Source organism: Pongo pygmaeus, chromosome 23, assembly GCF_028885625.2.
Source record: "Pongo pygmaeus isolate AG05252 chromosome 23, NHGRI_mPonPyg2-v2.0_pri, whole genome shotgun sequence".
Lineage (NCBI taxonomy): Eukaryota > Metazoa > Chordata > Mammalia > Primates > Hominidae > Pongo > Pongo pygmaeus.
Genome location: NC_085931.1, coordinates 56,648,955 through 56,662,590, shown reverse-complemented (window position 1 = coordinate 56,662,590; position 13,636 = coordinate 56,648,955). Strand labels below are relative to the sequence as shown.

The following is a 13,636-nucleotide window of genomic DNA, read 5'->3' as shown; positions in this document are numbered from 1 at the left end:
ACTGGCTGCGGTGGGGTAGCGGGCGCCCGCCCCAGGCCCCGCGGGGACCCACGAGCACGAGGCGGTGCCTGGGAGTCGGGAGGCCTGGGTGGCGCTCGGGCAGCCCGCGCAGGCCTCGCCCTCCGCGTCTCCAGCGAGGCGGGGGCGGCGCCTGGGTCCAGGCCGGGGCCGCCGCGGGAGTCCCGGCCGCCCTCCCCTGCCCGGGGCAGCCCCCCGGCCAGGCCCGTTACCGGTTCCGCTGCTCTTTGAAGAGCGCCGTGAGCGCGCGCAGGGCCTCCAGGTCCTGGATGGGCGCCGGCACCATGACGCCCGACAGCCTGGCAGGCGGCAGCCTGGGCGCCGCCATCTTGCCGCTCACAGCTAAGCCGAGCCTGACGAGGAGGAGGAAGGCGAGGAGGTCGAAGCGGGAGGATGGCGAGGAGGGAGGAGTAGGATGGCGAGGAGGAAGGGGGAGGCCTCGCCCTACACAGCCCTAACCGCCGCCGTCGCTGCAGCCCGCGCTGCCCTGAGGCTGCGCCGGGGCCGGAGAGCTCTAGGCTTAGCCCAGACTCGCCTCAGGCAGGAGGAGGAGACGGCGCCGCTGGGGGAGGGGGCGCCGGCGGAAGTCCCGCCTGAGGGGAGGGGGCGCGGCGGAAGTCCTGGGTGAGAGTGCGGAGGGATGCTGGGGGTGATTGACTGGGAAGCGTCGCGGACGAGGCTCCTCGGCGGGGAGGGGATGCTGCGGTGAGGAAGACCCGTGTTGATGGGGCCGTAACAGAGTCTCGGTCTTGGGAGCGGGTATCGGGAACCAGAGGTTCACTCTGAGAAAGGGGGGCGCGTCCTATAGGAGGGGGCCCGCGGACAGAGGGGTCTCCCCCAGGGGAGGGGATCCGGGGGGTAAGGGGCCTGTGGAGGGTGGGGCCGTAACAAGATCTCGGTCTTGGGAGCGGATATCGGAAACAGAGGTTCACCTTGAGGAAGAGGGGCCCTCCTATGGGAGGGGGCCCGCAGACAGAGGGGTCTCCCCCAGGGGAGGACATTCTGGGTGAAGGGGACCCTTTTGGGAGGAGACGCTGACTGAGGGGCTCGGGAACGAAGGGGGCCGGGCCGAGGCTCCCCCTGCTAAGGCTGAAGACCTTGATCCCACTGCCTAAGTGGGTTGATCAGTGCCCCCGCCCGGGTCCACTGGAAGCTGGAGCGGTCTGTCACCGGCTTGCAAGTCTCAGGCCCTGAAAACTCACTTCCCAGTACTTACTGATCATTGCTGATCAATACCAGACCACTTACCAGGCACTCTTCCTCGAGTGAGTATACATTGCTGCAGCTCCTCAAAGGCTTAAAATACCGTTCGAAGTCAAGAAGCTAAGTTACACAGCAATAAGGTTAGAATTGTTTTTTTCCTAAGGGAAATGAATATATTTCACAGGAATCAGACAAGGCTTCTCTAGCTGGTGTTGATAACTCACATATTTTCTTTCTACTGCCCTTTATTACAGTGTATATACTTTCTTTCAACAAAAATTGTTGCTAAGCCCTGTGCTAGGTGCTGGAGATACAAAGATTAATAAAAGATAGTTCCAAACCTGAAGGAACCTCACAGACTATTGAGGAGAGAAGCAAACATAACTGAGTATGGTTGTGAACTGCTATAACTGTACAAATTGCTGTGGGACCACTTAAAATATATAAATACATACCCTCTACATTCTGCTTGGAGGGTAGGAGTGTGCTTATAACATGGCGCTTTTAACATTCTTTGCTAAATAAAATGTAAAGATACAATAAACACCACCAGAGTATGCAGAAGAAGTGAATCCTGGTGGGGCATGGTGGCTCATGCCTGTAATCCCAGCACTTTGGGTGGCCAAGGCAGGAGGATTGCTTGAGCCCAGGACGTCGAGGCTGCAGTGAGCTGTGATCACACCACTGCACTCCAGCCTGGGTGGCAGAATGATACCCTGTATCAAAAAAAAAAAAAAAAAAAAAAGGAAGGAGGGAAATGAATGCTGCTGCACAAGCAAGTTACTTGATACTGTCATTCAGTTTACCCATTTAATTGGGTATGTATTTATTCATTCCACGAATGTTGCTGTGTACTATGTGCCAGGTATTAGATCACTTATTAATAGCAATGCTCAAGACAATGCAAAATGTTTAACACTCCTTAAGCTAGCAGGGCAAAATCTCTTAATTTTCCCTTAAGGAGCACAGGATGGTAAAATGTACTTGTTATGCACCAAAATCCTGACCTTTAGGCCAGACACGGTAGCTTCATTCCTGTAATCCCAGCACTTTGGGAGGCCGAGGCGGGCAGATCACTTGAGGTCAGGAGTTCAAGACCAGTCTGGCCAACATGGCAAAACCCCCTTTCTACTGAAAATTAGCCAGGCATGGTGGCAGGCGCCTGTGGTCCCAGCTATTTGGGAGGCTGAGACAAGGGAATTGCTTGAACCTGGGAGGCAGATGTTGCAGTGAGCTGAGATCATACCACTGCATTCCAGCCTGGGCAACAGAGGGAGACCCTGTCTCAAACAAACAAACAAACAAACAAACCTGACCTTTAGTTTTCTTATCCTCAAATGTAACCACATTCCCAGAAGAACATTCCCTATAATATTCATACTTCTTGCCTGGAATATTGCAATATATTCCTGATTGGTCTTTTGGCCTCTGCTCTTGCTTCCTTATGTTTTAGATCCTTTAAAAAATATGTCAACATTTAACTCTGCCCAAAACCCTCTAAGGGACTTCCATTTCACTCAGAGTAAAAGCCAAGTTCTTCCAATAGAAAAGCCCCTAAATGACCTGCCTCCTCCTTCGCCATCACCTCCAGCCCCTGCGGGCTCTAATCACATCTATTAGCCTCTTCCTCTTCCATTGCGCTTCAGCCATACTGACCTCCTTATTGTCCTCTGTCTGCTTAAAAGGAATAAGCTGAGATAAAATCAATATAAAGAGTTTATTTGGGCCAACATGAGCACTGCAGTCCAGGACACACATCCAAGTTGCCTTGGGGAGTGCTCTGGCGAACGAAAGAGAAGCTCAACTTTTTAAAGAAAAAAGGACGAATCAGGAGACAGGGTGATTTAAAAGGTTGTCATGAATTCTCATTGGTTTAAGAAATAATGTTGGTTAATGATTGGCTGTACAATGTTGAACTATAGATTGTATGCCATTGTGTGGCTAGTTGACATCAGTTCATCTAGAGCCCAAATAGAATGTGGCTTCAAGAGGTAATTGGGCCAGGCATGGTGGTTCATGCCTGTAGTCTCAGTGCTTTGGGTGGCTGAGGCAGCAGGATTGCTTGAGCCCAGGAGTTTGAGACCAGCCTGCACAACATAGTGTGAGACCCCCCATCTCTACGAAAAAATTTTTAAAAAATTAGGCGTGGTGGTACATGGCAATAGTCCCAGCTACTCCAGAGGCTGAAATGGGAGGATTCATTGAGCCTAGGAGTTGAAGGCTTCAGTGAGCTATTACCACACCACTGCACTCCAGCCTGGGTAATACAGTGAGACCCTGTCTTTAAAAAATAGTAATAATTCTTTTTAAAAAGAGGTAAGTATTTAGCTCAAGGAGGAGAGACATGATTGCTGTTTCATTCCAATGCTTCTCTAGGCCTGATCATTTAAAGGAGCTCATATTCCTCAGATAAAGTTTTGTTTTTCCTTTTTTTTTTTTTTTTATCCCACAACTCCACCAGGAAAAGAACCCTCCTGCCTTAGGACTTTGTATATGCTGGTGTTTTTGTTTTTTGTATAGAACAACTCCTCACAAACATCTCCATGATTTGCTTCCTTATTTCCTTCAACTACCTGTTCAAATTATCTTTTGACAACCTTCCTGATCAATCTATTTAAAATTGTAACAGGCTACCCAAATTCCTGATCCCCAGGAATTTTCCGCATAGCACTTAATACTTGATATATTATATAACTTACTTTTCTATTTTGTTTATTGTTGCTTGTCTATTTCACTTACTACTAGAATGTAAGCTCCACAAGGGTAGAGATTTTTGTCTCTTTTGGTTATTTTTGTATCTCCAGCCCAGCACCTAGAAAAAGACCTACTATGTGGTAATTGCTCAATAAAAGTTGCATTAATGAACAAAGAATCTTTTTAACTATATCAGCAGAGGCCAGACGCGGTGGCTCACGCCTGCTCACGCTTGTAATCCCAGCACTTTGGGAGGCGGAGGCAGGCAGATCACTTGAGGTCAGCAGTTTGAGACCAGCCTGGCCAACATGGTGAAACCCCCATCTCTACTAAAAATATAGAAAAAAATTAGCCAGGCATGGTGGCAGGCACCTGTAATCCCAGCTACTCAGGACGCTGAGGCAGGAGAATCGCTTGACCCCGGGAGGCAGAGGTTGCAGTGAGCTGAGAGCACGCCATTACACTCCAGCCTGGGTGACAGAGCAAGACTCCATCTCTAAATAAATAAATAAATATACATATATATATCTGCAGAAAGGAGAAAGGAGATAGCATGCCTTTAGAAGAAGTGCAATAATCCAAAAAGTACAGAAAAGGAGGCTGATGGAAAAAGAAGAAAAAATTATAAGGGAAAAGATTAAAAGAGAGAGAGATTAACAGGACAGACAAAAAGTAGAAATATGCATAAGAGAAACGAAAGGAAATTAAACTGGTCAAACAGTGAATGTTATTGACTGCCCAAAATTGACTAGAGGATTTCAACCTTGACTGAATTGACAGAACCAAGTTAATATTTCACTAGGGCTAAATGACATTGTTAATGTTGTACAGCTGTTTGACTTAGACAAACCAGATGAACATGCCACCATGTTGATGTACATGAATTCAACTTCAAATGAAATTTGTGATATAAATTTGTACCTTGAGCCCACTGCAGAAGAATTGAATCAACAATGACTCAGTAATCAAGAAACAAAAAAACAAAGAAAAGAAAAGGAAGGCAAAAAAGAAAATCAGAGAAGAAAGTAGATGAGGTGCAAGGCAAAAACAGATTTGGACCAAAGTGCATATGATTTTGGCAAGGAAAAGAGAGAGGAAGTAAGTGAATACTGGTAAAGAGAATAGAAGATGAGGCCAGGTGTGGTGGCTCACACCTGTAATCCCAGCACTTTCGGAGGCCAAGGCGGGTGGATCATGAGGTCAGAAGATCGAGACCATCCTGGCTAACACGGTGAAACCTGTCTTTACTGAAAATACAAAAAATAAGCCAGGCATGGTGGCGGGCACCTGTAGTCCCAGCTACTCGGGAGGCTGAGGCAGGAGAACTGTGTGAACCTGGGAGGCGGAGCTTGCAGTGAGCTGAGATCACACTACTGCACTCCAGCCTGGACAACAGAGCGAGACTCTGTCTCAGAAAAAAAGAGACAGAATAGAAGATAAGTGACAGGTGGATAGAAAAATGTGTGCTTGTGCTGGCTCTTCTATTGGAAACTTTCTTCTTAGCATCTCTGCCTATGATGCTCTTGCTAGAAAGCTTTTGTCATATATCACCAACTCCACAAGATCTCATGTGTTCTTCAGAAGAATCTCTGGTCAGCCCGTGCCTCTCTTTTGGCACTGACTTTCCATAGTCAGCCTGTGCTATAGATGTGTGTTTATGCCCTCCTCTTCCACATCTAAGGTCCCTCAAGGCAGGGATTTTCTCATCTTCATCCCAGCCCTGTGCTTAGAAGCAATGCTATCAATATCTGTTGAATGGAAAACTCTGGAGATTGAGAAAAAGGAGAAAAAAATAACAGAGTAGTGTACTTGTTCAGAGCAGGGATTGGCACACTATCACCTATGAGCCAAACTCTTCCCGCCACCTATTTTCATAAATAAAATTGTGTTAGAAACTGTCATAGTCATTCATTTACATATTGTCTGTGGCTACTTTGGCACTAAAGTGGCAGAACTGACTTGTTGTTACAGAGACTGTATGGCCTCCAAAGCCTAAAATATTAACTATATGGTTCTTTTTAGAAAAGGTTTGCCAACTTCTGGTAAAGAACATGAGCTCTGGAGTCAGACAGACCTGGGTAATGTGAATCCCTCTTTTATCTCTTAGCACCTGAACTTGGACAAGTAACCATCTCTTTAAGCCTTTTTTTTTTCATTTGTAAAATGGAATAGTAATAGCACCTACTTAATTAAATTGTTGGGAAGATTTGATGATAGTCAATCCAGAGTCTGTCATATATTTAGCTTAGTTCAATACATGTTAACAGTGAACTATGTGGTGTAAAAGTGAGAAAGTAGAAAGAATGAAGTGAGCAAGGAGATCAAAAGCTTTTAGGTAGTTGGGCAAATGAGAAACAGTAGGAAATACGTAGGAAATTGTGAGTAGTGTCAAGATATAACTGGTAATAAGTGACTGACAATAGACTACCGGTATTTGAGGTGATCATTCTGATGTTAGTAATAGTTGCCTTGTGGGGATCAGTTATTTTTATGTAATTTGTAAAGTTATTAAGCTATTCCTTATGATTGTTACCAATCCATTTTACATTTTATTTTTCATATTTCAATTTAACCAGAAGATTTGAGCATCTATCATGGACTATATTAGAACCTAGTCTTACAAAGATGAATAATATAATACCTCAGTCATGAATAACCTCTGAGTCTTTTAAAGGAAAACAGAAATATATACTGATAATATAGCATAATAAATAACGTCAGAAAAAAGATGTATAAAGAGCTAGGAAGCTGGAGAGATGAAGAAATACAACTAGAGAAACCATGTAAGCTGAATCTTAAATAATTATATGAGCACTAGACAAACGAAGGTGGAAGTACATTCCAGAAAATGAAGCACCAAAATATAGCCTCAAACCAGCTGACTTTATATATGATTCTACCACACATGGAGAAAAGATGTAATCCCTGCCTTATACAAGAAGCTTCATAAAACAGAAAAAGCTTCACTTCTGGTAATGTCACGCCAAGTTATTTAAAGCTATCCTCTGAACGAGAAAAACTTTTATTTTAAACCCAAATGAAATATTTCAAAAACCTCTTTGTCACCTAGTTGATCCAAGCAACCAAAACACCTGAATTGGGATTAAGACAGACCCAGAATGGTGGCACATTTAGACATATGGCAGAAGCAAATGAAAACCATCTTTGGAAGAATGTGCCATCCTAAGCATCAAATTATTTCTACAAATACTTCTCAAATAGAGTGAACAACACAAAAATAACTCACTCTACAGGGAAAGCAGATATTATAAGAACCAGCAGAAGCAACATACAACAGAAACTGATCCACAAAAACTTAAGCTATTGGAATGAAACATGGCAATGACACAACAGGTTTACTATGTTCAAAGAAATAATTCGGCCAGGCGCGGTGGCTCACGCCTGTAATCCCAGCACTTTGGGAGGCTGAGGCGGGCAGATCATGAGGTCAGGAATTCAAGACCAGCCTGGCCAACATGGTGAAACCCTGTGCCTACTAAAAATGCAAAAAATTAGCCAGGCATGGTGGCATGCGCCTGTAATCCCAGCTACTCTTGAGGCTGAGGCAGGAGAATTACTTGAACCCAGGAGGCAGAGGTTGCAGTGAGCCGAGACCGTGCCACTGCACTCTAGCCTGGGCAACAGAGTGAGACTCCATCTCAAAAAAGAAAAAAGAAATAGTTCAAAAGTCCAAGCAAGGAATTGAACTATAAAAAGTGAAATAGTGTATTTATATAATAAATAAATAGAAATTCTGGAACTGAAATTAGAAATAACACAGTAACAACTCAATTGATGGGATTAAAACAGGTTAGAGAGACCTAAAGAGAGAATAAATGAACTGGAAGACTTAGAAAGAAACTATCCAGAATGAAGAAATTAAAATACAAAAAATACAGAAGAGATAAGAGATGCAGAAAATAAGTTGAGAAAGTCTAACACATGTAACTGGAGTCTCAAAAGGAGAGGGAAACAGGACAGAGGAAACGCATAGGATAATAGCTGAGAATCTGCCAAAACTGATGAAAGATCCCAAACCACAGATTCAAGAAGCTCAATGAATAGAAAGCAGAATACACGAACAGAAATCTAAATATAGACACACCATATATTCACATCCAGTGAAATTATGGAAAAAGACAAAGATGAAATCTAATAAGAAGCCACAGGGGAATAAAAAGACAGTTTATTTTTAAAGGAGTGAGGATTGAGTAAGCTGTATCCTCCATAGAAACACTGGAAACCAAAATAGTGGAATGCTGTCTTCAATATGCTGAAAAATAAAAATAACTGCCAACAGATCCATGCTAAAGGAAATACAAAAGAGTGTGAATTAGAGACAAAAACAATCCCAGATGGAAGATGAGAGACGTAGAAAGAAATAAAGAAGACTGAGAATGGTATTTACTATCAGCTTCATCTAAATGAACATCCAAAGTACAAAACAATCATAAAGCAACAATGTCTCATAGGGTTTAAAATAAAAAATTAAAATATTCATGACATGGCTCTGCTCCAAACCATCGTAACACTACCTGGGACTTTTGCCTTCTGCTGTCCCAGCTAGCGCTCCCAGGCCTCTCAGAAGGCCATCTCTGTAGGAACAGGCCCAGGTTTATCTCCTGCCTAAGGACTTCCTCTGCCTTACACTTCCCAGCAGCCAAGATCACAGAAAGTCAAAGGCCAGCAAAGAAAGAAAATCCATTGAGAACAGTCTGCAAAAGCCAGAACTGTTTTTTATGAAATGAGCTTTGTCAAGTCAATCAGTACCAAACAATATTTGGATATTATTGGCACTCTGTGCTCCCTTTGCCTGAACTGGGAATTCCTCTATTAGTTTTGACATTAACTGGTATTGAACCTCATTTATAAACATCTGCTAGAAAACTATGGAAGAGAAACTTGCAAATGCCATTCTGAATGGGGCCCATCATCGAGACAGTGGTTTAGGCCAGGACTATTCAAGGTGCTCTGCGAACCAATTCATGACAAGCTTCCACTTCTGGGTAAGATGGACAAAGACCCTACTTGGTGACCCCCACACATATGTACCCCATAGTAAATAATCATAAAACCTAGTTATACTACAAAAAACGACCACCTGAAGGGCTTGAGAGTGAACAGACGCAGACTCTGATGGGGAGTACCTCCTCACTTGGAGGAAGGGAGATGGGGAGCTACACAAGTAGGTTCACATCTCTGTAGCTTTTAGCCTGGGACTAATTGTAGTACGTGGATGTGCACAGCAATGGTTGGGGGCACATGTGCAAAACTCTGCATTATTTCTGGCCTGGGGAAACATAAAAGTAAATGTATGAAAATGTGAACACTGAAGAGAATGGGAAAAATCCCAAAAGGGAAAGAGCCAGAGAGGGTGTTATGGTTTGAATGTCTCTCCTGTCCAAAACTCATGTTGAGATTTTAATCCCCAAGGTGGCGGTATTGACAGGTAGGGCCTTTAAGAGGTGACTGGTTCATGAGAGCTGTCCTCATGAATGGATTAATCTATTCATAGAGTAGTGGATTAATTGGTTATCTTGGGAGTGGGTCTGGTGGCTTTATAGGAAGAGGAAGAGAGACCTGAGCTAGCACCCTCAGCCCCCTCACTATGTGAGGCCCTGCACTGCCTTGGGACTCTGGAGAGAGTCCCCTTCAGCAAGAAGGCTCTCGCCAAATGCAGCCCCTCAATTTTGGACTTTTCAGCCTCCATAACTGTAAGAAATAAATTTCTTTTCTTTATAAATTACCCAGTTTCAGATATTCTGTTATAAGCAGCAGGAAATGGACCAAGATAGAGGGGATCCCCAAATTAATTATATCCGTATAGCTGACTGCCCACTTAATAAACCTTATCATGTGGTATAGACCCAAAGCAGCTCAACTAAATACAAAAGATCTGATGCAAAACTGGAACTACTCCTGAAGAAATAGAGTTTTCACCCCAAGCCCACATAAGAAAATTGTCTATGAAAACAAAGGAAACAACACTCCACAGAGGAAAATAACAGAATCCAGAATCCCCACAGCTTACTATTAATAGTATCAAAATACAATCCAAAAGTTACCTGAAATACAAATATGAAATTAGAGAACATTCTCAAGAGAAAAGAAAATCAAATCCATCCGTGAGATGAACTAGATGTGAGAACTGACAGATTTTAAAGCAGTGATTATAACTAAATTAAATGAGGTAAAACAAAACATGACTTCAGTGAATAAAAACCTCAAGAGAGAAAATGATCAATCTCAGCAGAGAAATAGAAATGATTAAAAAGGGCTGGACATGATGGCTCATGCCTGTAATCCCAACACTTTGGGAGGCCAAGGCGGGCAGATCACTTGAGGCCAGGAGTTCAAGTGTGAGCACCTGGCCTAAAAATATATATATATTTTTAAACAACAAAGAGAAAGAATCTCAGGGACCTATTAGAGGATATCAGATTTTCAAATATTAGTGTAATTGCAAGACTAGAAGGACAGGAAAGAGAAAACAGGACCCCCCAAAAAAAGTATTTGAAGAAATAATAGCCAAAATTTTCCAAATTTGGTGAAAGGTGGAATCTTGCAAATATAAGATGCTAAACTAACACCAAACAAAATCAACATAAAGAAGCCTATGCTAAGACACATCACACTACTGAAAGTCAAAGAAAGAGAGCAAACAAACATCTTGATAGCATCAACATAAAAATGACATACACAGAAAAACAATCATTGATTCATGACTGCTTCTTATCAGAAACCATGGAGTCCAGAAGATAGTGGAACATTTGTAACCTCCTGAAGGAAAAACAAACAAACAAACTATCAATCAGGAATTCTACATCCAGAAAAAATATTATTCTAGAATAAAAATAATATAAAGACAGGTTCAGATAAAATAAAACTAAGAGATGGCCTCACCAACAGAACTGTACCACGAGAAATGCTAAAGGAACTTCTTCATGCTGAGGGAAATTATATCAGATGGAAACTCAAATCCTCAGAAAAGCTGACAAGTATTAGACATGGTAAATAGCTGGGTAAATACAAATAATTTTTCCCATTTGCATTTTTCTTCTCAATTGGTTTATAAACCATATAATGGTTCACAGCAAAAATTAAGCATATTCTTGTGAGGTGTACAATGTATGCAGATGTATTACATGTAACAACAATAACAAAGGACAGAGGGGGATACTGACCTGTAAGTTCATTGTATATTACATTCCTTAGGGTAGCCATTAAAAAATGTAAGGAATTATAGCTAAGAGGCTAATGGGAAAATCAAAATGTAATTCTGAAAAACATTCAAATGAGAAAATAAAAAAGAAAAGGAGGAACTGAAAGGGGGAATACAGAGAAGACAAACAGAAAACAAAGGCCAGGTGTGGTGGCTCATACCTGTAATCCCAGCACTTTGGGAGCCCAAGGCAAGAGGATCACTTGAGCCCAGGAGTTCAAGACCAGCCTGGGCAACATTGTGAGACCCCATCTCTAAAACAATTTTTTTAAAAACTTAGCTAGGTATGGTGGTGCAGGCCTTAGTCCCAGCTACTTGGGAGGCTGAAGTTGGGGGATCCCTTGCTTGGAGGGCAAGACTGCAGTAAGCTGTGATTGTGCCACTGCGCTCCAGCCTGGGTAACAGAGCGAGACCCTGTCTCTAAATAAATACATAAATACAAATAAAATGATAGACCCAACCCAATCATATCAATAATTACAGTAAAGTATAATGGAATAAACACTGATTAAATATTAGATATTATCAGCCAGGCGCAGTGGCTCACGCCTGTAATCCCAGCATTTTGGGAGGCCGAGGCGGGTGGATCACCTGATGTCAGGAGTTCAAGACCAGCCTGGCCAACACGGTGAAACCCTCTCTCTACTAAAAATACAAAACTTAGCCAGGCATGGTGGCGGGTGCCTGTAATCCCAGCTACTCGGGAGGCTGAGGCAGGAGAATCACTTGAACCTGGGAGGCAGAGGTTGCAGTCAGCCGAGATAGCGCCACTGCCCTCCAGCCTGGACAGAGCCAGACTCCATCTCAAAAAAAAAAGGAAGAATAGGCTGGGTGTGGTGGCTCACACTTGCAATCCCAGCACTTTGGGAAGCCGAGGTGGGAAGACTGCTTGAGCTCAGGAGTTTGAGACCAGCCTGGGCAATGTGGCAAGAACCTGTCTCTGCTAAAAAATTTAAAAAAAAAATGTGCTGGTTGTGGTGGTGCACACCTGTAGTCCCAGCTACTCAGGAGGCTGCAGTGGGAGGATTGCTTGAGCCCAAGAGGTCAAGGCTGCAATGAGCTGTGATCACACCACTGCACTCCAGCCTAGGTGACACAGCAAGACCGTATCTCAATTTAAAAATAAAAGGACCGGTCTTGGTGGCTCATGCCTGTAATCCCAGCACTTTGGGAGGCCAAGGTGGGTAGATCACTTGACGTCAGGAATTCAAGACCAGCCTGGCCCAACATGACGAAACCCTGTCTCTACTAAAAATACAAAAATTATTTGTGAGTGGTGGTGCACATCTGTAATCCCAGCTACTTGGGAGACTGAGGCAGGAGAATAGCCTGAACCTGGAAGGCAGAGGTCGCAGTGAGCCGAGATTGCACCACTGCACTCCAACCTGGGCAACAGAGCAAGACTGCATCTTGAAAACGAAAACAAACAAGCAGAAAATAATAAAAAGGGCATATTGTGAACAACTTTATAACAATAAAGTTTCACATAACCTATGTGAAATGGACAAATTCCCTAAAAGACACAAATTACCAACTCATTCAAGAAAAAGTACAAAACTTAAACAGTCTGATAATCAATTAAATAAATTGAACTTATAAATAAAAACCTTCCCATAAAGCAGCTCCAGGCTGACATGGCTTCAGTGGTAAATACTATCCTCCATTTAAGGAAGAAACAACACCAATTCTACACAAACTCTTTCAGAAAACAGAGAGGGAACACTTCCTAACTTATTTTATACGAGGCTATTATTACTCTGATTCTAAAACCAGGCAAAAGCTTTACACACACACACACACACACACACACACACACACACACACACACACACAAAATCTCTGCAGACAGGCCAGGCGCGGTGGCTCAACCCTGTAATCACAACACTTTGGGAGGCCAAGGTCGGTGGATCACGAGGTCAGGAGTTCGAGACTAGCCTGGCCAAGATGGTGCAACCCCATCTCTACTAAGAATACAAAAATTAGCTGGGCATGGTGGCGGGCACCTGTAATCCCAGCTACTCGGGAGGCTGAGGCAGGAGAACCTCTTGAAACTGGGAGGCAGAAGTTGCAGTGAGCCAAGATGATGCCACTGCACTCTAGCCTGGGCAACAGAGCAAGACTCCGTCTCAAAAAAAAAAAAAAACAAAAAACCCTGCAGACCAATATTCCTAACTATCATAGACACAAAAATCCTTAACAAAATATTAGCAAATTAAATCAAATCATCTATAGAAAGAATAACGCATCAAGACCAGGTGGGGCATATTTAGGGAATACAAGATTAGTTTACCTTCTAAAATGATTTAAAAGTTTGATGAATCAATATAATTCACCTTATTAATAGAATAAAAAAGAAAAGTGTTATGATCATTTCAATAGATATGGGGGAAAGCATTTGATAAAATTCAGTACCCTCTCAATAAAAACTTCCAGAAAATTAGAAATAGAAGGGAACTTTCACAACCCGATTGAAAACTTCTACAAAACAAAAACAAACCA

The 13,636-nt window shown here is 43.1% G+C and overlaps 1 protein-coding gene across 4 annotated transcripts in view; it reads right to left on the bottom strand.

Moving 5' to 3' along the window:
- Nucleotides 1–12,544, bottom strand: part of ATXN10 (ataxin 10) — a 182,852-nt gene extending 170,308 nt beyond the window's left edge. For all 4 annotated transcript variants that reach the window (XM_054469822.2, XM_063663095.1, XM_063663097.1 and 1 more), the window contains exon 1: nucleotides 231–12,544. In XM_054469822.2, coding sequence (XP_054325797.1) covers nucleotides 231–346 — 116 coding nt within the window. In that variant the 5' untranslated portion in view covers nucleotides 347–12,544. The remainder of the gene's footprint in view (nucleotides 1–230) is intronic.
- Between the last annotated feature and the right edge of the window lie 1,092 nt (nucleotides 12,545–13,636).